This window comes from Delphinus delphis, chromosome 4 (genome assembly GCF_949987515.2).
Source record: "Delphinus delphis chromosome 4, mDelDel1.2, whole genome shotgun sequence".
Lineage (NCBI taxonomy): Eukaryota > Metazoa > Chordata > Mammalia > Artiodactyla > Delphinidae > Delphinus > Delphinus delphis.
The window spans coordinates 297239-321994 of NC_082686.1; the positions used below are offsets into that span (position 1 = coordinate 297239).

Below are 24756 nucleotides of genomic sequence, written 5' to 3' on the forward strand. Positions count from 1 at the left end.
ATTAAAAAAATAAAATAAAAAATAAAAATAAGTTAAAAAATATATATATATAGCACCATAAAAACTGTAAAAAAAAAAAAAAAAGGAAAAAGACCTAAATGCAAGACCGGAAACCATAAAACTGCTAGAGGAAAACCAGGCAGAACACTCTTTGACATAAATTATAGCAATATTTTCTTGGTGCTGTCTCCTAAAGCACAGGAAACAAAAGCAAGAATAAACAAGTGGGACCTGGATGAACTTAAAAGCTTTTGCACAGCAAAGGCAGCCATCGACAAGATGAAAAGACAGCCTACTGCATGGCCGAAAACATTTACAAATATTAGGACCAATAAAGGGGTAACATCCAACATATATAAACCGTTCATACAACTCAACATCAAAAACACAAACACCGGGCTTCCCTGGTGGCGCAGTGGTTGAGAGTCCGCCTGCCGATGCAGGGGACACGGGTTCGTGCCCCGGTCCGGGAAGATCCCACATGCCGCGGAGCGGCTGGGCCCGTGAGCCATGGCCGCTGAGCCTGCACGTCCGGAGCCTGTGCTCCGCCACGGGAGAGGCCACAACAGTGAGAGGCCCGCGTACCACAAAAAAAAAAAAAAAAAAGATCTAATATTCTAATCGATTTAATAATTATTAAAATCACTTTGAAAGATTTAAAGTACGTGCCAGAAAAACTTACTGTCCTATAATCCACATAGAAATGTTAAAATTACAAAGCGTACACAGTAGTGACAAGCCCACAAACTGTATCGCTTGGATGTCCTGTCCTCTACACAGAAGCGCAGGGGAGGCCACCAGCAGACACGGAGCAGTGAGGGGACACTCCCACAAGGCCCGCCCCACACGCACCTCGTCCTCATGCTGCAGCAGCGTCCTGTGCACCGCCTCCAGCTGGACTTCTGCATCGTCAGGACGGTTGCCCGCAGGTGACCCCAGGCATTTGCCCTCATCCAGTTTAGACTGCAGTGTGGACACCAGGAGCAAGTTACTCATCTGCTGTTCCTGTAATGCCTCTTTGTCCTATTTAAGAAAAAAAGATTTATTTTAGGCAAGTGTTTCAGGAAATTGGGGGCCTCAAACTGCAGCTTGTTATTAAAGTGTAGGTCATCCTCAGCCCTTCTGGAGCACACCTGTGCACACCTGCACATGCCAGACACACCATCCACAGACCCAGCCATGCTCCAGAGCAGATGCCTGCCTAGTGGAGGGTGCAGCCCAAACAGAGCCGCCACGTGCGCCCGAGATTCCACTGCAAGGAACTTATCCCAGTCATTATTCAACAAGGTACCAAAAGGGTCTCCAGACTGTCAGCAAATTGTTTTAACTGGGAAGAACCTGACAAAGCACAGGTCAATGGCTGACAACACATCCACGCAATGAGTGTTAGCAGCCCAGTAAAAAGTTTTCAGGGAACATTTACTATGGATAGAATGGTCACAGCACATTAAGTGGGGAAGAAATAGGCATCCAAAATTGTACACATGGTCCAACTTTGTAGAGGCAAAAAAAGGCATTTTCTACAGCCTGGTGCCTAGTAAGCTCGGTAGCTGTTGGCTGGAGGAGGGAGCCGCCCAGAACTGTCCCCAAGCAAGGGGGGACAGAGCGAGCCGCTGGCTGACTCAGGAGCCACGGGGCCTGTGCTGGACGTCCTTCCCACACAGCACATCCTCAAGAAGGGGCCTGGGCTTCACCTAGTGGTTCTCATCAGCATTTTCAAACCAAACACACCTGATAAAACTCTCCTCCTTGAGCCAGGGTTTTCTTAGGGCCAAAACGATTCCAAAATAAAATTTCTTATTGAGCCTCAGACTTCCAAGTAACCTTTAAACCCCCAGTGACACGAGATACAAGAAACTTGGATTCCTTCAGGCTAAATGCTCAAAGGAGGGGCAGCGCTGACTGGAAAGGCCCTCCTACACCACGGCCCTGCCCCACTCCCAATCAGGGGACCTGCCCACACGCAGCTTTCCCACCTCATCTTAAACTCTTAGACACAAGAACATGCACATCCCTGAGGCGTAATTCCAAACTACAACTAGAAGAACTATCACCAGAGGTGTTTTCACTGAGGAGCTGACATAAATTCCTTACTCAAAAATTAAAATAATTATAACTAGGCTCTATGTAAAGTATTTAATAAAATAAGCTTTCTAAACCTAAAATCTTGAAGATTTACTTAATTACTAGCGATAAACTCAAGAGTACTTGAGAGACAAAGGAGTGCTATAAAACTGGTATGAAATGTTATTACACTAAATGCGACACTGTGATGTGCAATGAGAAACACGCACCTGGTCTCTGTCCGATGCCTGGCACAGAGCGCCTGACACCTTGGTGCTCCCTGAGCGATGAGAGTGACGAAGGTGCCCTACATTCCCAACAAGCCCCTCCAGCCACATCTGAGTCTGTGTCACAGAGGTGACTTTGGGGAAGCCCCAGGCCACCGGGGCTGTTTGCCAGGGGAACTGACCATGGGATTAAAGGGTCAGAACTTTCAGTCCCAGCCCTGGCCTCCAGGGAGGGGAGAGGGGCTGAAGGGTGAACCCATCACCAATGGCCAATCGTGGCTGCATGATGAAGCCTCCACAAAACCCAAAAGGATGGGTTTCCAGGAGCTTCTGGGTCAGTGCGCCCTCCCCACCTGCCCTCTGCACCCTCCATCTGGCTGTTCCCCAATTGCATCCTTTTATGATAAACTGGCAACCCAGTAAGTAAAGTGTTTTGAGTTCTGTGAGCCACTCTAGCAAATTCGTTGAAACCCAGGAGGGGGTCGTGGGATCCTCAACTTATAAAAGTTGGACCCGAGGTGGGCATCTGGGTGCGGGGACAGTCCTGTGGGACTGAGCCCTTAAGCTGCGGGGTCTGACGCCATCTCCAGGTAGACGGTGTCAGAGTTGAGCTAAGTCGCAGGACACCCAGCTGGGGTCGCCGGGGACTGGGGAGACCCCCACACGCTTGGTGACCCTGTGTCCACAGTGGAGCAGTCAGAGCTGGGGGTCTGCGGTGAAAAGGAAGCCCCGCCACGGCAGCTTCCCCCCGGCCGCCCCCCTCCGCCCCGGGACCGCACGCTCGCCTGCTCCAGGTCCCTCGCAGCTTTCCGCTGTCTCTCCAGTTCTCCCTGGAGCTGCATCAGTTTTCTCGTGGTGCTGGCGTTCGTCTCCTGCAGACGTTTTATCTCCTCTTCCTGGATTAATACTTGTCTATCTGCCAACTCTTTCTTTAAAATCAGTTCATTAAGTCCATCTGATTTTTCTCTCAATTTTTCTTCTAACAATTCAATCTAAAAACCACAGAAAATGCTTCAGAAACAATAGTTTAAAAAAAAATCCCACCTTGCAAAGTAAAGAGAGTACAACAACACAACTGTAAGAAAACTGATCCTCTGCATGGTTTTCTAGACCCACGCTGCACAGTGAAGCCTGGTGGAAGAATAAGACAGAATTCTCTCTGTAAAATGATACACAAAAAATAACATAGAATTTGTTAGTAAAATAAAATAAATTGTGGGAGGAAGGAATGGAAAGCCACTGAGCAGTAAAAAAAAAAAAAAGAACCAAGCACAGATAGATACAGCACCGCCTGGGTCAGGATCGAGAAGCAGGCTGAGTGCAAAGGTTACACCTATGGTCCATTTGCACAACAGCCTGGAAATTACAAAGCTGTGGAGAGAGCGCGGATTAGCGGGTGGGAGGGAGTGGGCGTCTCCTGTCTGCATGTCCACACCCTGGCTGGGGCCTCCTGCAGGACATCACCATGGGGGGAACTGGTCTTATTTCCTCTAACTACAAGTGAATCCACAATCATCTCAAAGTAATTTTAATTTTTAAAAAGAATAAGCAAATCAACTCCAGCGACCTCAGACAGGAAGAAGCAGACAGATCCGACCCCAAGCAGAAGGAAGCAAGAAAAACAAACCAGAGACAGGGCCCCGTGCACCAACCCCTCCCTGTCTGGTCATGCAGAGAACAGGCGAGGGGCAGCAGCACCGAGGGAGCAAACGGACGACGCACAGACACAGACAAGCACGGAGCACTCGCACCTCACCATCCAGCTGCACCCGTGGTCGTTTTCGCGTACGTGAAAGGCAAAACAGGCTTTAAAGGTAAAGCTTTTTTTGAAAGCAGCGCAGAGAACCGCTCCCCACAGGCAGGGCCTGGCATACGGCGGGCGGGCTGACTTACGTCGCTGTCGCAGGGACCCGGCGGTCGCAGCCGGGCTGCCTGGCAGAGCTGCTCCTCCAGCCTCTGGATCTCCTGCTGGAAGTCCTCGCGCTCGCGTTCCCGCTCCACCGCCTGCACCTGTCGCGAGAGGCAGCCTGTTTGGACCGTTTCCCCGAGCGTCCCCACCGCCCTTTGCAGGCAGGAGCGGAGGACGGGGACCGGGCGGAAGGGGCCCCCTTGTCATGGGCACCGCGAATGACGGAGCCACATGAAGAGGCGCAGTCCCCAGGTGGGACCCAGGGCGGCTTCTGAGACATGGGCAGGAGAGACAGAAAGCAGACGGCAGAGGGCCAGCAGACACCGCCCCGGGCCAGGGCAAGCTGCGCGTGCACAACACCCGAGAGACGTCCTCCAGGCTGTGCTCACTGTGCTCACGTTCATCCCGACGCTAGCACAGAAGCTACTTAGCAACCTAGAATGAAGTTCGCGCTACGAAGATGACCTCCGGTGACGCAAACAAACTCATCGCTCGAGACTCTTACGTCCATGAACTGGCGCTGGCGGCGCAGCTGCTGGTCCAGGGAGCCCATCTGCTGCCTCAGGGCGGAGAGCTCCTCGGCCTGCCGGGCACACGCCTGCTGCCGCGAGAGCTGCTCCTCCAGCTCTGCCTCTAGGAGCCTCATCTGGGACAGCAGCGCTGAGCGGTCCTTCTCCGACTGCTCCTTGGTCTCCGACTGCTCCTTGGTGAGCGACTCCACTTCCTTCTGAAGAGCTGAAGGTGCCGAGGAAACAGCTGAGGAGCCCAGCCCAGGGAGCCGTGGGCCGGCAGAAACGTGGAGATGCGCGTTTCTCCAGCGATGGAGCGCAGTGGGGGGGGGGGGCAGCATGCGTATCCCTCCACCCCCCACGGGCGTGTGACTCGGCCAAGGACACAGCCGCCTCGAGAGGACGGATGTGCACCCTCGACCTGTCAGATCCCGAGCCCACGTTCTAATAAACAGCCACAGTTCTGGCAAAACCCACTGAAAACAAGGCTGAGAACTTCTGCGGGGGGTGGCGGGGAGGGAGGAAGGAAAAATTATACTTTTTAAACGAAAATTGGCTAAAATAAAAAATTTTAAAGCCTGAGAAGAGAATACATCTTTGTGTCCCCAAATGACGCATCAGGTAATTTTCTGGGAATTCTGCCTTCACGTATATTCTCCAACATGGAAGAATAAAATGTAACTTAAAACCTCCACCAGAGGAAACACCAGCCCCGCTGCGGAGGTTCCCAGCTGATGTGCTGACCGCACAGGCCTCCCTACACACCCGGGGGTGACCTGTCTTGAGGAAAAGGGTCGAGCCGTCAGCAAATCTAAAGCCGACCTAAAACGGATGGGGCGACGAGACCACGATCCAAGGGAAACGACAGGTTAACAAGCATCTTTGGAAAAGAGGTCTCCCTGCAATGGATCCCAAAGTGTTGAAACTATCCTGAAACTGAAATGTTAAACCCATATGTTTGTATTTATATTTCACCAGCTTTCCAAAGTTAATTATTTTGGTTTGTATAAGTCTGTCTTTTATGACAAACTATCACCCCCACTAAGGTAATATTCTCCATAAACTTCCAGGCTAACAAGTCAGCAACGATGGCAAATTAGGCTTAAACATGCAGTTAGAACAATGTCCTTCACAGGCCTCAGAGACTAGAAACCAGGGCTCGTGTGCCACTGCTGTGATGACCAGTGCTGCCTGGCCAGCCACCCAGACAGGACCCGCTTCAGGGTCACACAGCCTTCGTGCAGGCAGGACTGAGGGGAGGTGTCCATGCGGCCATTAAGGCCACACAGAGGGCCAACTCCAGAATCAGGAGACCTCCTGGGGCCCCCAGTGCAGGCCCCCAGCCCAAGGACGACTATGGCAAGACAGGCTTCCTGCGGCTCAGTAACTGCAGTTAAGCATCGTGACAGAAATGCTTGCCCATTTTTATGTAAGAATATTGACGATCAAAGTTATCTTTCATGTAGTAGTTTGCCACAAAAGCTAGGTACTTGTCCTCTTTAGTAAAAAATTGGCAAAACCTGCCGCAAACATACAGCATATCACACAGAAATCACTCATGTGCTGTTACAAACCTGAATCCTTGTGTGCTATAGAAACAGGAGTGCCTATGAATGAAAACACACAGCATTTTCAGAAATGAAAACAGAAAACTGGGTGACTTAAGATATGAAAGTTAGAAATAAGAGAAGGGAAAATGTCAGCAGCAGGACTCCAGGAAACGTTGTGGCCTTGATGCCAGGCCTTGGACAACCTCTGAAACGTGTGTTACTTCCGTGGTGCCACTGCTTGGTCCGAATGCTGTGCCTCCAGAATTCACATGCTGGTGTTTGGAGGTGGAGCCTTCAGAGGCGATGAGGTGCGGAGGGTGAAGCCCCATGAGGGGGTGAGCGCTTCTCTTATAAAAGAGGCCCCACGGAGCTGCTGCCCCTCCTGCACGTGAGGGCCCAGCGAGAAGGCGCATCCACGAGTGGGAGGCGGGCTCGCACCAGAAGGCGACCGTGTCGGCACCTTCACCTCGGATTCCCACCTCCAGGACCGTAAGGGTGAGTAACAGCTGCGGCGTAAGCCGCTGGGTCTCTGTTGAGACTAAGGCCACTGTTGGCCCTCGTGTTGCAGCAGGTCCCGGCTCCCAGGGCCTTGCTGCTGACTTTTAAAGACAACAAGGAAAAACACAGAGGACAGATGGCATCGCCCTGAAAGTGGGCACGAGACACGCGAGAACAGGTGAGGCTGAGCTGAATTCCCCCACGGGCGCCAGGACCCCCCACCCTTTGGAAGCTGGCCAGTGTTCACGAGGAGCCAAAGCAGAATCGGGACCAAGTGGCCCCCAAGACAGCGCCTGAGAAGGGAAGGGAAGGCCAGGTGCCAGGCCGGCACGCTCCTGCAGGGCGGCAGCGCAGCGGGAGTCCCCAGGTGGCCGGGCAGCTAAGACAGGGACCAGACAACAGTGAGGAACTAAGGTGGGTTAGCCATGTAAGATGAAAGCAAACCGAGAGGACCCAAAGGAAACACGAGAATTTCCTGCGGATAAAACAAACGCAGGACGAAAGACTGGCCTGGGTTGGGGAAAAGGTTCCATGGATCTGTGCCCTCCGGCCAGCCCCTACCACACAGGTGGGCGAGGCCTCTCTGCAGGGGTGAGGGGCGGTCACAGTGGACGCAGGGGAGGCGCCAGGCCTAGGGCTATGTGGCCGTTCGCCTGACCCCATACCTCTGCATCTCCCACAGGGTCCCAACTCTGAAGCCCTAACGCCCCACGCAGGGAGAGCAGGCTGGAGGTACGAGAGCCCGTGACAACAAACACGGGTCTCAGACGGGGAGGGCCCAGCCACCACTCGGACCCACAGGCCGGGACGCCAACACCCGGGAACAGGAGGGGGCCCCAGCCAGGACACTGCCCCACTGGGACGTGTGGCCCAGGGCGTCTGGGGACAGCAAAGTGTGCGCACGGAAGAGACATCGGCCAAGAGGTAATGACAACAAAGCCCCAGATGTAACAAACGCCCGGCCGCCGGCAGAGCAGGGCAGGCATGGGAAACCACTCCAGATACGGTTCCGGGACGTGTGAACATCCGAGCAAAGATAAACTTCTAAAAACACCTCCAAAGAAACACGGTCAGATGTGCCAGCAGGTGTCCGGATGCAAGAAAACAATGGTTTTTAGTCTCAAAGTATTCAAGTAAAAGAAACCAAATCTAGAATTGTCTTTCCAGCTACCACTTCATTTAAGGATGAGGCTGAAATAAGGTAATTTTCAGGCACTCGAGGTCTTGGAAAGTTTCCCTCACGGTCCTTCTCTGAAAGCGTCCAGTCTGCAGGGAGCCGTGGAGAAAACAACCCACATCTTACTGCCATTTAGGGAGCACCGTGCACATGGCACGGACAGACAGAGCACACGCGCTCACGTGCTCATACGCGCCGCTGTCCCTGGGGGCCGAGCAGAGAGGGGAAAGCGGGACAAGTTTCTGTGCTGGGGACCAAGGACACGACCTGAACGAGGAAGAAGCAAGCACGCGAGCAAAGCGGAAGGCGGCACAGTCAGCAGGGGACGGCCCTGCCCCAGCTTGAGGTGGCGGGGAGAGCAAGTTCCAGGAAGCCCCGAGCAGACACGGGAGCAGACTCACCGCAGACACAGAACTGAGAAGATGCCACGGGTCCACTCTCAATTAGCACAACATCCATTAGACACAGTTCAAGTATAAAAAAGACAAAGCAAAGGAGGGAAAAAAGAAAGCAGGTTAATTTTTTACCATCAGAAGTTCACATCAAAAAATGGAAAAGAGACAAAAGAATGTTATACATGTTAAAGCTAAACAAGAAGATGAAGTCTGGAAATGACTGTAAATAGTTTTAATAACCCGCGCGGATGGAAACCAAGACGATGGCACAAATCACTCTTTGCTTCAAGAGCCTGCAAGCCCGTCGGAGCCACACATCCACTCAAGAGCCGTGGGAGCGTGAACATGCGTCTCGCCCAGAAGAGGTACCGAAGATGAGGGCAGAAACTAAACAGACAACTGTTTGTTTATTAATCGGAAAATTAAAAGGAAGAATTGGAGGAAGAGAAATGAGTTTTCTGAGTTGCTTGGGGTGGTGGCTCAGCAGGAGCCCCTGAAAGTCAGAAGGTCGCTGACACCTTTGCTGTGCGGTGGGGGCAGCAGAGAGGTGCGCCTGGCCGGACTCGCGCCCGGGGGGCCAGGCGGTGGGGGCCACAGGGAGAGGAAGGCAGGCCCTCAGCGGGCGGAGTGCAGGCGCCGCCCTGGCTGCCCCTACCGCCGCCACTGCCCACAAGCTCCACATTTTAAGCTTTTCATGTTTTAACGTTAAATATTTTAAGATCTAAAATTTCTAAGAATCTCAAACTATAATGACCTGCTTTTGTTAAAACTGTACGTCAGTAAAGCAATTATACTCCAATACAGATGTTTAAAAAAAAACCAAAACAAAAACCGTATGTCTTCCTAGCTAAGGTTAACACTTGTCTGGTAATTTTAAAGAAAACTTTTAAGTAGCCCTCATTTTTTTCACATTCTTGGCTATTTATCTTGTGAAATGTGAAACAAAGCAGAGTCAGCATGTCAAGGGGCTCTAACACGGAGCCTGGGGGTCATTAAGGAGTGGAACTCAAGCCGGGCCCCAGCGAGGGGAGCCGTGAACTTGGGACCTGGGCCAAAGCTCAGAGATTCCAGGGGCGCAGCAAGAACCGCACCTGCTCCCATCCCCGTAACGGGCCTTCTCCTCCCTCGTGACGGCCTCGGCCCTCAGGCACGTTCAGCCCAGACTGGCTTCTGCCTCTGACTCCAAATAAATTCTCTGTAGGCAAACCGCCCCCCGTCCTCACCCTCAAAAGCCCCAACTGTTTCTACTGCCTAGCGGGACCCGAATCTGCGTGCTCCAAACTGCAATTCTTTGATCCCAAACAGACACTCCCTGCTGGACCACTGCCTCCAGGATGCCGAGGCTGACGACCACACACAGGTGGGCGACCCCCTGGCCAGGCGACCCGGCCTCAGAGTCAGCAGCCTTTCCTACAGCACAGTCAGCCACCGCAGCTGCCCTCAAGCCACACGCAGCCCCGCGACCCCGCAACCTCGTCCTCTCTGCCCTCAAAGCCTTGCGTCCGGGCCAGCCCGGCTCTGCCCGCACCCCCGGCTGCAGCTCGGCCTCCTTACCGGTCTCCCTCTCTCCGGCTTCCACAGCCAAGGCTTCCTTCTGGCTCCACAGCACGGAGTTCTCCTCCTGCAGCTCCGCCTGCCGTCGGGCCGCACACTGCAGCTGCTGCCTCAGGCCCTCCAGCTCAGCCACCAGGGCCTGCTCACTCGCCTCCTTCCGGCCCAGTGCCTCCTGCAGGCTGGCCCTCTCCTCTGTGAAGCCCTCGACGATGCCTGCGGTCCACGCGGGAGGGCGCTGTAAGGCCCCGGGGGGGGGGGGGGGGGCGGGGGCGGGGCGTCCTGTTCCCCCAGGGACGGCACCGGACCACCCTCCCCGCGAGGCACAGGAGCGGCGGGCAAGACGAGGGCCCAGCGCACGCGGCCACCGTGAGCGAGCGCCAGGCACCAGGTGCGCGGGGTCGGGGCAGCGGCGCAACCCCAGGAAGGTGGCTGACGCCCTTGCTGTTGAGACCCCAGCACGACGCGCGTCCCCGGCAGGCAGGCCCCGCTCACCCTCCGCCGTGTGCAGCGCCAGCTCGAGCCGGGCCTTGGCCGCGCTCTCCGCGTCCAGGTGCCCCAGCAGCTCCTGGTGCTTCCGCACCACCTGCGCCGTCTCCTCGCTCTTGCAGCTGAACTCCTTCTCAAGACGAGAATGAATCTGACGTGCTTCCTCCAGCTGTGAAACGCGTTTGAAAATGGCATTTTGGACCAAAAGTAATCAAAGCTTATACTGACACCAACAGAGTTCTATTTGCATCGAATTCTGGGGAACCCATAAATATCCTGTAACAAACATCAATTTCCACGTTCAACGTTATGTCAGTTACTAAATAAGCAACAAATTTTCAAAAAAGGAAAGTTCTGCACATGGAGACACAGACAACACTGCACGGACACACCGTTCGTGACCGTCGACCCCACATGTGTCTGCGTGGAACATGGCGGGGGGGGGTCATTTCAGAGGACACACCGACAGGAGCCTGGCACCCGGGCAGGGACAGGCCCCCTGGTGACTGCAGGTGGAGGATGGGAAAGGCTCCTGGGCCATCACCCACAGGCTGGAGGGCCCAGATTAATCTCTGAATTCAAAACGTCTACACCCAGCTCTCCTGACCGACAACTCGGCACCTGGCCCGGGCCCCCTCAGCCTCCCCCTGCGTGTAACCAACTCTGACCCTTCCAGACCCAGCCTCTAAGGAAACCTGTTGGTTTTACCTTGAAAACAGCCCCTGGCGCTGCCCCTCCTCATGCCCTGCTGTGGGCAGCCTGCCCGAGCTCTCGGCGGCCGCTGCCCCTCAGGCAGCCCCACCACTGACCCCGACCTGAACAGGGGCTCCTCGCGCCCCTCTGGCCGCTGCCTGTGTCAACTCCCACCTCCCTCCCCTGCTTCCCCGCTTACACACCCAGGTGCCCCTGCAGAGCACACAGTGGGGGCAGCGGGGACACAGGGCCGTGGGCCAGGTCAGACTGCAGACTGGACGGCGTCTGTTCCGTTAACTGCGCTTGGGGACAATCCAAAGCACCTGATTATTTATCGTAAGATGCTGCCCAACTCTGTCCGGTTTCTGAGAGAAGATGGGACGAAACCAGAGGAGAAACTTCAGAGCTCGACACTGTGGCTCTACCTGCATTCGCGTCTCAATATTTCTGAGACGTGAACAGCGATGCTTCACGTGAAAATGCTTACTTTTTAACTGGGCAACTTTGGGAAAAGGCTCTCTATTGCTTTCCAAGCTTTCCTACTTAATGTCTGTGCTAATTGTCTGAAGCGTTCTAAAAGGTTAACAAATTCCCATCTTCAGTAATAATCTCTAAACGTAAGTGTATTCAAAACGGAATGAAAATGGCGTACAAGGTGCAGTAAAAGAGGCTGAACACACATGATCTAAATTAAGTGCACCGAGGTTTTACTTTTCATTCACAGCAAGCCTACTTCCCCAAGAATTTCGGCTCAGAAAAGACTCCTATTTGAGGAAAACATGTGGGCGAACCTCCCTGGGAGTAACAGGCTCAGGGCGACACCCGGCAGAGAGAGGAGAGAAAGAAGTCAGACCCGCCTGGGGAGGGGAAACCTCCGTCTCGCCCGCACGGTCTGGTGGAGGATCAGAAACCCTGACTGCCCAGCACCCGCAGGCACCTGGGGCTGCGCTGCCACTGCCAGGCAGCCTCTGTCACCCACCGGCCCCCCGCCCACTCCTTCAGCCTGTCACCCTCCTCTGCAGAGAGGCCGAGGGGCCGTGCCTCACCTGCCTGGTGGAGTCCAGGACCATCTCCAGGAGGCCGTCCACCGCCAGGCCCAGGCTCCGGTAGATCCTCCTGACGGGCCGCTCATACTCCAGCGTGCTTTCTGGGCTCATGAAGAAGCTCTCACAGACATGACTGCTAATCTCAGCCACTGACGACGTCTCGGCACACTCGGGCGATGCGCTGTCCAGCTCCGGCAGGGCCGCGTCGAGCCCGGGCCACACCTCGTCCAGGGCTGGGGCTACAAGCGAGCAGACACAGGAGCCATGCTGCCAGGAGGACCCCCGGTGCCCGGCCTCGGGTCTGCGGGCACAGGGCTGTCGGCGCTCACCTGCAGGCGGGCTCTCGTCCTCCAGGCAGAGCCCCACGCGCTCACCGATGCGGCTCTTCAGGGCAACGGCGGCCTTGAGCGTCTCCCCAAACAGGCCCAGCAGCCTCCTCAGGGCGTCCCGGAGAGCTCTCCTGAGAGGGGCACACACGGGCAGCATCAGCCGAAACCCCGCCCGGCTGACCGCACGCGAGCAGCACCGTGGGCGACCTGAGTGTCCCTCTCCTGGAGGCCTGCGCCCAGCCCAGCACAGGGGCTTCATCCGGGACCCCCTCCCAGCTGCTCTGCCCGCAGCGGCGCCACCACGACCTGCACAGACCCAGCCTGCCCCCCGCCACAGCCTCTCTGGCACTCAGGAGCAGAGCTGGGCGCCGACGTGGCCCCTGAGGCCCCACCCTCTCAGGAGACACCGGCTCAAACGCCCAGGTCACCCCTTGCCCACAGCCCACCAGCACAGGAAGGTGCCGTGTCTCCCCGTGTCTCTCTCTGGGGCCACACAAACATGGAGTTTGGGGTATTTGGTTCCCCTAGGACAGGAGTCCTGTCTCTGAGCCGCATCCTCCCAGACCAGCCCTTCCAGCTGGGGGGCATCAGCTGGGGCACGGTGACCCCACCCAGGCCGTGGCTCCGGTGCCCACGAGACGTCAGGGCTTGGCCAGCCCCATCCGCCCGCGGCTCACACCCCTCCCTCGGGCCCAGCACAGGGAAACGCCACTCAAGACACGGGAAGATCCGCCCCTCAGGAAGCTGACACCCCAGGTCACGGCCAGAGATGGTGAGAAAGGGACGTAGGGACGTGGGGACGTGAGGGGCGGGGGCAGGCGGGGGTAGACTGCAAACGGCGGGCCCGACAGCCCCTGCTGCTGCCCAGGCCCCTCGGAGGGAGCGTGCGGGGAGGGCATAAGGACCACCCCCAGACGGGCTCGGGCAGGCGGTGTCTGCTTTGCTCTGAGAGAAAATGCCAGAAGGCACCAGCCCCCCCTCCTCCTTGGGCCCCGTCCAGGCCATACCGACCCCTGGTCCCTGAGGAGCCTCATGAACGCCAAACACTCGTGGCTGTCAGGGCATCTCACCTGCCGGGCACACCCCCCGAACGCCTCGGGGCCTTTGCTCTCTGCCAGCCCCCCGAGGGCAGGGCCAGGCCTGACACGTCCTGCCCTGCACTCCCCTCATCGAGCCGCAAGGCAGCTGGGCACAGCACACAAGGTCCTCGCAGAGATAACGAAGCCGTGAAAGCATGAACGGAGAGACGGAGCCCACGTGAGCGGCACCCGCCCTCTGCACAGCAGCCCTCCCCCCTCCTCCTCTGACCCTCAGCACCACATATACGGTAGTGCCGCGCTGCTGAGGACGTGGGTCCAGGGGCAGCGGGAACCCCAGACCAGCAGGACCATGAGATACCGGCAGGGACAGGCCAAGGGATGCACAAAGGGGCCCAGAGAGGTCGGCCAGTGAGCTGCACCTTCCCGGGTGATGCTGAGCCAATGGCCCCGACAGGCAAAGACGAGAGCGTCTCCTGACATCAGGCAAACACAACTGAACAGCTCACTCCAGAAGCACACGAGAAGCGGAGCTAAAACCTGCCTAGCGCCAGGTGGGAAACTATTTCCTAAATAAGACTCCCAAACAAACAAGAAAAGGGACGGGTCGGTAACTGCCTTCATAGCAGCATCAAATCTTGTAACCTGGCAAAATGAGAAGGTTTGGCAAAGCGAGGTGGTGGGTATGTGGGTGCCATGACTCAGCGCTCATCTTGCAGTTTAAGGCCCTCCTGGATGAGAGGACCACGCAGCACAGGGTCCCATCCACCAGGTGCCAACATGCACTCCAGCCCGAGAAGCAGAGGCGGCCACTGACCTCTCGCTGTGGGACAGGTCGATGTCGGACTTGAGCATTGAGATGAGAGTTGTTTCCTCCTGGTTCTCCCTTTCCCGCCTTTGCTGAAGCCTCTCCAGTTCGGACTGGCGCTCTTCTATCTCACGACTTAAGGATAAAATCTGGTCTTTTAGCTGTTGAAGAAAAATTGTTAAAGCTTTAGTTAAGACAATTTAGTTAAAACTAAGTTTCTATAAGGAACTTTCTTTATCTAACAGTAGGTCTGTGGTTTGTGGGATGGAGAAAACGGATGATGGGACACCAGCGTGGGGCCCATAAAGCACGCAAAGCACAGGCCGGAGGAAAAAGAAGGTGTAATTTTGAAACCAATTTACTGAAGAGAACAAAGGGAACAGAAAACAGTTTCAATGCTGTGCATAGAGGGAACCTGGGGAAAAAGTGTAGCTCCTATAAACCACTGGGCCATATAGGTCGCTGGTAAAATGAAAGAAAATGGAATAAGTAAACAGAGAATGGCAAGTTTCAAGATGGCAAACAATGACCAAGAAATGGACAAAAGAGACACAGAAGATGAACTGCATGCCCGGACGGCTCGAGGCTGGGGCGGCCCCAGAGGCCAGCGTGGGGCTGGTGGACGGCAGACCCTTCCCTCTGCTGGCCCTGCTCCCTCACCTGCATTCCTATCAAATCTTCCTCCACCTACAGTGGGGCTACATCCCAAGACACCCATCCTAAACTGCAAATACCATACATCGAAAATGCATTTAAGGACCTCCCTGGTGGCACAGTGGTTAAGAATCCGCCTGCCAATGCAGGAGACACGGATTTGAGCCCTGGTCCGGGAAGATCCCACATGCCGCAGAGCGGCTGGGCCCATGCGCCACAGCTACTGAGCCTGCGCTCTAGAGCCCGTGAGCCACAACTACTGAGCCCGCGTGCCACAACTACTGAAGCCCGTGTGCCTACAGCCCGCACTCCACAACAAAAGAAGCCGCTGCAATGAGAAGCCTATGCACTGCAACAAGAGTAGCCCCCACTCACCGCAACTAGAGAAAGCCCGCGCAGAGCAATGAAAACCCAATGCAGCCAAAAGTAAATAATTAATTTTTTAAAGAAGGAAATGCATTTAATACACCTGTGAATGAAAAGGGTCACCTGCCATATCAGTAAACAAAGGATGTTGCAGCCATCAAGCCACCAGAGCCGCCCAGACAGTGAGCTCTGAGTGGGCTCAGGATGGGAAAGCACAGGATACTGGCCCCAGGTAGAGGAGGTACAGATCAAAAAAATGATTTCAGTGAGCCCAGACTTTGCTTCTTCCCCTATATAGAAAAGCGCTAAATTCATTAACTTGAGATGCCTGGTTTCTTTAATTAACAGTAATCTTTTGAAAAGGAAAAGCAGAGTGGCTGGCTGTCTTGGTCAAGAATGGCTGTCAGCGCATCAGTCGTTCACCTTTCTGGTCGTGTGGTGGATGGGGAGCTGTGGCTGCCCTGCCCAGCATCACAGGAGAGAACTGGACCACATATCACTAGCCCAGGGAAAGATAAAAATTCAACATTCAAAGTACTGTTTCTATTGAATGTACACTGCTTTCACACCATCGTAAGTCAAAAAATCCTTCCTAAGTCAAACGACTGTAAGTCAGGGACAGTCTGTACTCAATAAGGTAATAGAGTTAATTCATCAATGAAGAACATTTGTTCATCAAAAGATGACAAAAGGGAAGAAAAACCCCACAAATTAGAAGAAATCCAGAAATACAAAAAAAAACTTCCCTAAATCAGTAAGAAAAAGACGAACAACTGTTTTAAATAGAAAAATGGCCAAAGATACAAAAAGGTATTCCACAGAAAGGGAAACACAAATGGATCACAAACATAGTAACAGAGGCGCATCTCATCAGCAAATTAAGACCACCAAGAGACACCACTTCGTTGCCACAAAATTGGCAAAAATTAAAAAGCAAGAACATTCCAGGAGAGGATGTGGAGTAACAGGAGCTCGAGTGCACGACTGGTGGAACCACCCAGAAACAGCCTTGGGGTTACCCAGCAGGGGCAGAACCCCACAACCTGGACACCCACTTCTGGGTTTAAGAAGTTCCTGCACATCTGGAGTAAGAGGTGTGTGTAGGAAACTCAGGGCAGCTTTATTTATAATGGCAGAAAGACAGAAACAGGCCCAAGTCCACCGATGAGCACACACGCAACGGATGCCATTCGGCAGCTTGGGTGGCGGGTACGGCCCCCCCAGCGCCGTCTGTGAACCTCCAGTCAACACGGAACGAGGGAGGCCAGCACACACCCCCTTGTGAAGGCCGGAAAGGGCTGAGGCTCAACAGCAGAGTGTCCAGGAATAAACACACCAGTGAGCAAGAAACCTGCAACGATCAGAAGGGTGGTTGCCTCGGCGGGGAGCAGGGGGCAGGGGGGTCTCCTGAGGTGCTTCACGTGGGTGGTGGGACACCATCCTTACTCCACAGTATTACTTGAACCGAACATGTACATTTTCAGGACACCTGTAAGATAATTTCACAGTGGAAACAGCTTCCCGCAGAGTCTGGTTTCCTGAAGGGTCGCGCGCCCTGCTCCGACCGGGGAGCCTCTGGGCAGCGGACGCACAGCCCGGCCCACCGGCCCAGGGGAGCCTCCTGCTGCCCGCCTCCACGCGCCCGCACGAGGGCCTCCCCCACTCCTGGCGCCTCTCAGTCTTTCCTCCCCACCTTCTCTCACACTCCTGCCATCAAGCAACCATCCCCCCTTTTTAAAGGTAAATCGCTATGTATGTTTTACAATTTCTCTCTTAATTCAGAATTTAACATTTCTTTTTAACTGTAGTAATACTTTTATTAGGACTGATACTGTTTCTGGTCCTTGAGGTATAAAATCGCAGAGGCTCTGAATGGTGTATTCTGTACAAACTTTTAGTATTTTGTACAGAATGAGCTGTTTTAAGAATGCATGTCATGTACCAGCAGAAATGCCTGGTATACTGAAGAACAAGCTTAAGAAACACTTCGAGAGGCTCGTTCTTCCTCATGGACCCCCCTCCTGCCTAAGCCCTGGTGCCGTCCTTGCTCCCCTGCACGTGCCCCCCCCCATCCTCCTGCCTTCTCGTGGCTGGGCTCCCAGCACAAGAGGGGCCTCTGCAGCCAGGAACATGCCCCTTGACGGGCAGCTAATGACTGACCTCCACAGATACATGCTGCCCTGAATCTGGCTGGGAATGACTTTGACATCTTTGGTACCAAATTAAGTCAGACACACCCATGTGCAGTGTTTACAGTCAGAAGGCCTGGCCCCACCACTTGGCAGCCACGGACTTTGAGCAAACTAACGGAGCCTCTCCTAGGCCTCAGTGTCCTGAGAGGGAGAGAGCTGCACAGAAATGAGAAAACTCTACATCTAACGTGCTTAGCGCAGTGCCTGCACATATTCATAAGAAAACCGTGCCTCCAGTGTGTGAATAGGTTCAAATCCAGTGACCCTGTATGATGATAAAGTCAAAGAAAGCAGCAGTACTGTTATGACTCTGAAAGATCACACAGTGGGACTATCTCTAAAAATAGTATAAATACACATCCGTATTTTCAATAATAATAATGAAAAAAAACCCAATTCAAAAACTGTCAAGGACCTCAGCCATAAAAAAGAATGAAATAATGCCATTTGCAGCAACATGGATGGACCTAGAGAGTATTATGCTTAGTGAAATAAGTTAGACAGAGAGAAAAATACTGTATGATATCACTTATATGTGGAATCTAAGAAAATGATACAAATGAACTTATTTACAAAACAGAAATAGACTCTCAGACACGGAGATATATTAGGAGTTTGAGATTAATATGTAGACACCACTGTATATAAGATAGATAACCAAAAAGGACCTACTGTATAGCACAGAAAACTACATTCAATATCTTGTAATAACCTCTAAGTGAAAAGAATCTGAAAAAGTATATATCTCCACTTTATATATATCCACACACACATATGTATATACCTATATATGTGTATAACTGAGTTACTTTGCTATACAGTTGAAACTAACACAACATTGTAAATTAACTGTACTTCAATAAAAAAAAACTGTCAAGGACCTGAACAGACAAAAATGGCCAATAAACCCATGAAAAGATGTCCAACACCACCAGTGATTAGGGAAATGCAAATAGAAACAAGGTATCACCTCATATCCATTACAATGGCTATTATTTTAAAAAATGAAAAACAACAAGTGTTGACAAGAATGCGGAAAAATTGCAACATTTGTGCACTGTTGGTGGAAATGCACAATGCCACAGCTGCTGTGGAAAACAGTTTAGCAGTTCCTCAAAAAGTTAAACACAGAATTATCATATGACCCAGCAACTTTGTTCTTAGATATATACCCCAAAACTCAAAAGCAGGGGCTGAAGCAAACACTTGCATCGCAGTGTCCACAGCAGCATTATACGCACAACAGCCAAAGGAAGAGACGACCATGAACAGATGGCCACCAACAGATGAACAGATAAACAAAATATGGTGCCTATATACAGTGGAATAATATTAGTCGGCCACAAAAAGCCATGAATGTTGATACACGCACAACGTGGATGGACCTTGAGGACATTATGCTAAGTGAAATGAGCCAAACACGAAAGAACATATATTGTGTGATTCCTCTGAAATGAGATCCCTCGAGGAGTCAGATTCACAAAGGCAGAAGTACAGTGGTGGGTACCAGGGAAGGATGGAGGGGGATGGGAGTTATTATGTTTTTAATTAATTAATTGATTAATTTATTTTTGGCTGCACTGCGTGCGGGCTTTCTCTAAGTTGCGGCGAGGTGTGGTGCACGGGCTTCTCGTTGTGGTGGCTTCTCTTGTTGCGGAGCACAAGCTCTAGGCGTGTGGGCTTCAGCAGTTGTGGTACACGGGCTCAGCAGATGTGGCTCGCAGGCTCTAGAGTGCAGGCTCGGTAGTTGTAGCACACAGGCATAGGTGCTCCACGGCATGTGGAATCTTCCCAGACCAGGGCTCGAACCCGTGTCCCCTGCACTGGCAGGCAGATTCTTAACCGCTACGCCACCAGAGAAGCCCAGGAATTATTTTTAATGAGGGCAGAGCTTCTACTTGGGATGATGAACAAGTTCTGGAAATGGAGAGCAGCAATACCTGCACAGTACTGTGAATGTGGTTAATGTCACTAAGCTGTACACTTAAAATGGTTGAAATGGTAAATACTATGTTATGCACATTTTACCATACACAAAAAAGAATAAACAAAGAAAAGGTGCATCCCACATACCTGCAGAATTTGGTTATTCTTCTCCCGAAGCTGCAGAGACAGAGACTCTTTCTCTTTTTGGTAAAGAGACTGTGCCTGCTCGCGCTCAAGTTTACGTATCGCCTCTTTTTCATGCAAAGCAGCTTTCTTTTCACTTTCAAATTCACCCTGTACAAAAGTACATTATTAACAACAACAAAAAATGTCATTAAGCTATAAAATTATAAGGATCATTTCTCCATTTCTCTGCTGTTCACTAGAATTTAGTTCATTCAACAAATATTCATTGATTCCGTATTCTGTGCCAAGAACAATGACCAAAAAGGCCAAGGCCACTATCCCCAGTGAACATGCGTTCAAATGTGCTTATCATATAGAATACAAAAGAAACAACCTGCTACCTTTCCCAATGGTCACGTTAAGAAATTCTCCATCATCAGGGTATCATGACCATCAAAATCCAAGATATTTAGAAACCTAACTTTCTCTGGTTTTAAAAAATAAACACTGTTTCTTCTTGAATAATAAAAAATATTTTTTAATAATGTTCACCTAATGAATTAAAATACATTAATGAAATAAGCTTTTTTTTTTTTAACTACAGAGATAGCCCTTCCAGAATGACAGAATAAGGACCTCCAAAAATCCACTCCTCTGCAGGAGCACTGAGAACACTGGCAAAAACTGTCAAAATGAACTTTTTCATAGCTCTGGAAATTAAAGTGTTTATTAAAAACAAAGGCTGAGTCGCCATCAGAGCAGGAAGCTTTGAGTGTTTGAACCTGCCCTAATCCCATCACTCCAGTCTCTGGGATAGCCTTGAAAATGCAGCCCAGGGAATTCCCTGGTGGTCCAGTGGTTAAGACCATTTCAAGCTTTCACTGCTGTGGGCCCTGGGGTTCAGCCAGGGTTCAATCTCTGATCGGGGAACCCGCCAAAACAAAAAGAAAGAAAATGCAGCCCAGCAACCATGGGGGGAGCAGGAGAAGAATGGGTTGCACCAAAGCACCACCACCAACTGTCACTAACTGACCTGTCTGGCAGCTCACTGAAGAGCTCCATTCTCAAAGCTGGTTTTTTATTGGCTCTGACTCAGAGCTCACCTCAACAATCCTGTGCCCGAGCCATTTGGCAAAAACAATTAGCAGCAACTGTTTAACATCTCAGCGGCCTGAGGCAGTGATAACAATTGGAGCTAATAAGAGGCTGATCAAAAAAAAGGAAGTGAAAGCTAAGGCAGAGATGTATACTGCCTGCCACAGCATTAAAGGCATGCCCCAACCAGAGCCCCACAATAAAGAGATAAAATTATAAAATGAAACCCAATAGATATTCTGGAGCTGAAAAGCACAATTACTGAAATAAAAGTTTCACTAGAGGGACTCAACAGCAGATTCAAGTGGGTAGAAGAATCAGCAAACATGAAGACAGGTCAAATGAGATTATTCATTATGGGGAACAAAAAGGAAAAAAAAAGAAAAAAGAAATAAAGTAAGTAGGCTCACAGGCCTTTAGGACATCCTCAAAGACCAACATACACATCATGAGAGTCCCAGAGGAAAGGACAAAGGGAACAGGGCAAAAGAATACTTGAAGATAATATGCCTAAAAACTTTGCAAATTTGATGAAAAATATTAATCTATACATAGAAGAAGCTCAATGAACTCCAAGTAGGATAAACTCAGAGATCCACACCTGGACACATCATAATCAAACTGCTGAGAGACAAAGAAAATCTAGAAAGCAGTGAAAAGCAAGTAATTTATTTTGTCTTTTCTGTTGACGTGTATAGTTTGCACTATGTGATTCTATGTGATGTAGAGACAAATGCGTAAGGAACGAGCACAACGTGTACACAGATGCTCTTTGTATGACAATATAGCACAGAGGAGGAAGGAAGGAAGGGAGGGAGCTGTACCAAAGAACAACTTTGTGAACTATTAAAATTAAGTTGGTATTAATCTGAACCATATTGTTATAAAATGTTCAATGTAATGCCCAGGGCAGGCACTAAAAAAATTAAAAGCAAACAAAAAAACAAAACAAAAACCAAAAAAATATAGAAAAATAAACATCAAGGAAATCAAAAGAAAAGGCGGCAGTAATGGAGACTTAGAGGAACAAAAGAGACAGAAGATATATAGAAAGCAAACAGCAAGTACTGACACACCCTATAACATACATGAACCTAGAAAACATTATTCTAAGTGAAAGAAGCCAAACACAAAAGGCCACATTTTGCATGATTCGATTCTAAAAAATGTTCAGAAAAGGCAACTCCACAGAAGCAGAGAGTAGATCAGGGGTTGCCAGGGGCTGGGGGAGGGAAGAGACTGCTAACGGGTGGGGGGTTTCTTTTGTGGTGATGTAAATGTTCTGGAATTAGACAGCAATAAGAGTTGTACAACTTTGTGAATATACTGCAGACCACCGAACTGTATATTTCAAAAAGAGTGATCTTTTATGATATGTGCGTTATATCTCAATAAAGTTGTAATTAAAAACAAAACAAAACCACACTAAAAATCATTGTGAGAAGTAATGCTGAATGCTCACTCATCCCGTGCAGACACCCTTCCGTGGCAACAGGCCCCTTGAAGCAAGACAAGGCTTGACGTGGCCGCTGCTGAGTCACCAAAGCAAGGCCATGAGCAGGGCTCAGATTTTCCCAGGCTTAAATACAGCCGGCTCTTTACCATGGGGTTGGACAGTGTGGGTCCACTTACCCCCGGATTGTTTGTTTCGGGCCGTGCTGAGCAGCATGGGGCATCTTACCTCCCTGACCAGGGATCGAACCCAGGCCCCCTGCACTGGGAGCGAGGAGCCTTAGCCACTGGACCGCAGGGAAGCCCCATGGATTTTGTTTCAATGGTGAACACTAGAGCACCACACGATCCGCGGCTGGTTGAGCGTGCAGATGCACAGTAACGGCGGATACGGAGGAGCCACGTGTACCGAGGGCCAGCTATCAATCACACGCAGATTCTCAACTGTGCAGAGGGCCGGCACGCTTAATTCCGTGTTGGTTAAGGGTCAACTATTTGATGACAATTTCTTAAGAGAAAAGGAATGCTAACTAGTCAACTTAAACATAAAAATGAAGGAAAAAAAGTTGCCTTGAAAAATCTCAGTTACTAAGACAATGAATATGTTTTAATTTTGCATATCAAAATTAATTTAGAATAAATTTTTCTTATTTACTTTGCAGGTGAGAAAGGATAGCAATGAAATAGATCACCCTTAAGCCCAGTACCTTTAACTGTGTGATGTGCTGCTCCAGCAGCGCCTCCGACCGACACTTCAGCAGCTCAATCTCCTCCCGACAGCAGAGCCGCTGCTTCTCCTCCTCTTCCAGCTCCGCAGGAACCGCAGCGCCCTGCTTGAGTGGGGAGGAAGGTCAACACTGGGCCTTGCCCATGTGCGTGGATCTGAGGTGAGGCTGGAGCTCAGCTTATTCCACATATTTCCACGTGACGACACGCAGCAGTCAGGTTATAGCTCACAGAAAACGTCAAGTCACTCTTTGTGGGCTCTGGATTCTCACCTCAGTCACAAGCATCAGTAAATGGGGTTTGCACAGCACAACACTGAAACTATACTTTGAAGTTCTAGAGACCATTTCTGAATTAACACAGAACATTTTTATAAACTTCCTCTCCTGGAATAGATTTAATTCAATCCTTTAAAAGGAAGCATCAAGTGCAATTTCAAGTTGGGACATGTGGCAGTTTCCAAAGCCCTTTAACCGTCTCATCTGCACCACAAAACCACTTCATGGGAAGGACGGGGTTCACCCAGATGGTTCACAGCCAGGAAGGAAGCCGCAGCCTTGACAGTAACCAGATTTGACCACGGATGCTGGCTCTGTGTGTGCCAACCACAAAATGCTAGTGAACAAGAACAAAACCCCGAATGCCAACGGGCACCACAGACCAGCAGGGCAAGGCCAAGGGAGAGGAGGACAAGCCACACTCCCTTTCCCCAAAAACAGACTCCAGGACACTGAAGGACGCTGGGAAAAATAAGAAAACATCAGCACCCAAGAAGAGGCAAATCCCGCAAAAGCACATGATAGACAGGACCCCGCGCGTGGACCGCTCTTCGGGTGCCCGCCCGCCCGCCCGGCACAGGCATCTGCGCCCCTCCCCCTCAGCACCTTCGGCAAACAGGTCCTGAGGGCGGACCCCGCACGCTCGCTGGCCTGTTAAACGCTCTGGTTGACAGGTCGAAGCGTAAGCACCTGCTTCTTGAAAAACTTGTGCCACAGATCACATTCTTCAAGCAAAAATCTTTCACGGAAGCCAAATGTATACAAACAGATAAAAGTGAACTTCTGTTTGGGGTCAGGGTCAGAGTCCAAGAGCACCCCACACCCCGGCGTGCCTGGAGTCCCGGGGCCTGCAGGCTGCACTGTGCACGTGAGAGCCCGGGCCCGGGGGCTCAGGCTGATCTTTCTGGCCACAGGGTCCTTCCAGGCCTTGGAGTCACTGCCCACAAACAGAGAGGGCGGAGGGTGGGTGCCGTACGGAGCTGTGGCTGGGAAGGAAGAACCAGCCCACCAATGCCAAGCGCCTGGGTCGTCTGCCCCGCTGAGGCCCCGCGGGCCCCAGCACAGAGCGGCCCTTGCTACAGGAGCGGGAGGCACGCACAGGACTTGTTCCCCAACCTCCACTGCCTCAGGAGGGGTTTCCAGGCAGCTGGCAGAGACACGCCAGGTCCAGCAAGACGTCCCAAACGCAGTCAGGAGCAGCGGACACACAGCACCCCTGCCAGGCGCCCTGTGGGTGGGGGACATCACCCTAACCTGACACCTGCGAGGGGCAGTGGGGACACCGCGACCTGCTCTGCCCAGCGTGCCCCCAGGTCTGGAGCAGGACAGTCAGGGGAGGCCACAGACGTCACTGCGCATTCAGCCCCGCGACCTGGACGCCTCAGCACCCCCGGGCTGGCTGCGTGACCTCGGCCCCCGTGACCTGACCGGACAGGCTCAGAGGGGGTTTACTTGTGCCACTCCCTGCATCCCCTCAAGACCTCCTTACACACAATCGTTCTATTTCCAGCCTGACTAAACTCTCTTTAATCTGTTCCAAATGGTAAAGTCAATATAAGCAAAAGATGTTTTTGAAAAGTTATTCTCGGGCTTCCCTGGTGGCGCAGTGGTTGAGAGTCCGCCTGCCGATGCAGGGGACGCGGGTTCGTGCCCCGGTCC

At 51.8% G+C, this 24756-nt stretch overlaps 1 protein-coding gene across 4 annotated transcripts in view; it reads right to left on the reverse strand.

The window, feature by feature from the left end:
• Positions 1-24756, reverse strand: part of PCNT (pericentrin) — a 96448-nt gene that overhangs the window by 40222 nt on the left and 31470 nt on the right. For all 4 annotated transcript variants that reach the window (XM_060010184.1, XM_060010185.1, XM_060010183.1 and 1 more), the window contains exons 15-25: positions 22801-22923; positions 19568-19714; positions 14292-14443; positions 12438-12568; positions 12109-12347; positions 10376-10538; positions 9884-10096; positions 4706-4935; positions 4185-4301; positions 3077-3283; positions 853-1023 (exon numbers count right to left, since the gene is read on the reverse strand). In XM_060010184.1, coding sequence (XP_059866167.1) covers positions 853-1023; positions 3077-3283; positions 4185-4301; positions 4706-4935; positions 9884-10096; positions 10376-10538; positions 12109-12347; positions 12438-12568; positions 14292-14443; positions 19568-19714; positions 22801-22923 — 1893 coding nt within the window. The remainder of the gene's footprint in view (positions 1-852; positions 1024-3076; positions 3284-4184; positions 4302-4705; positions 4936-9883; positions 10097-10375; positions 10539-12108; positions 12348-12437; positions 12569-14291; positions 14444-19567; positions 19715-22800; positions 22924-24756) is intronic.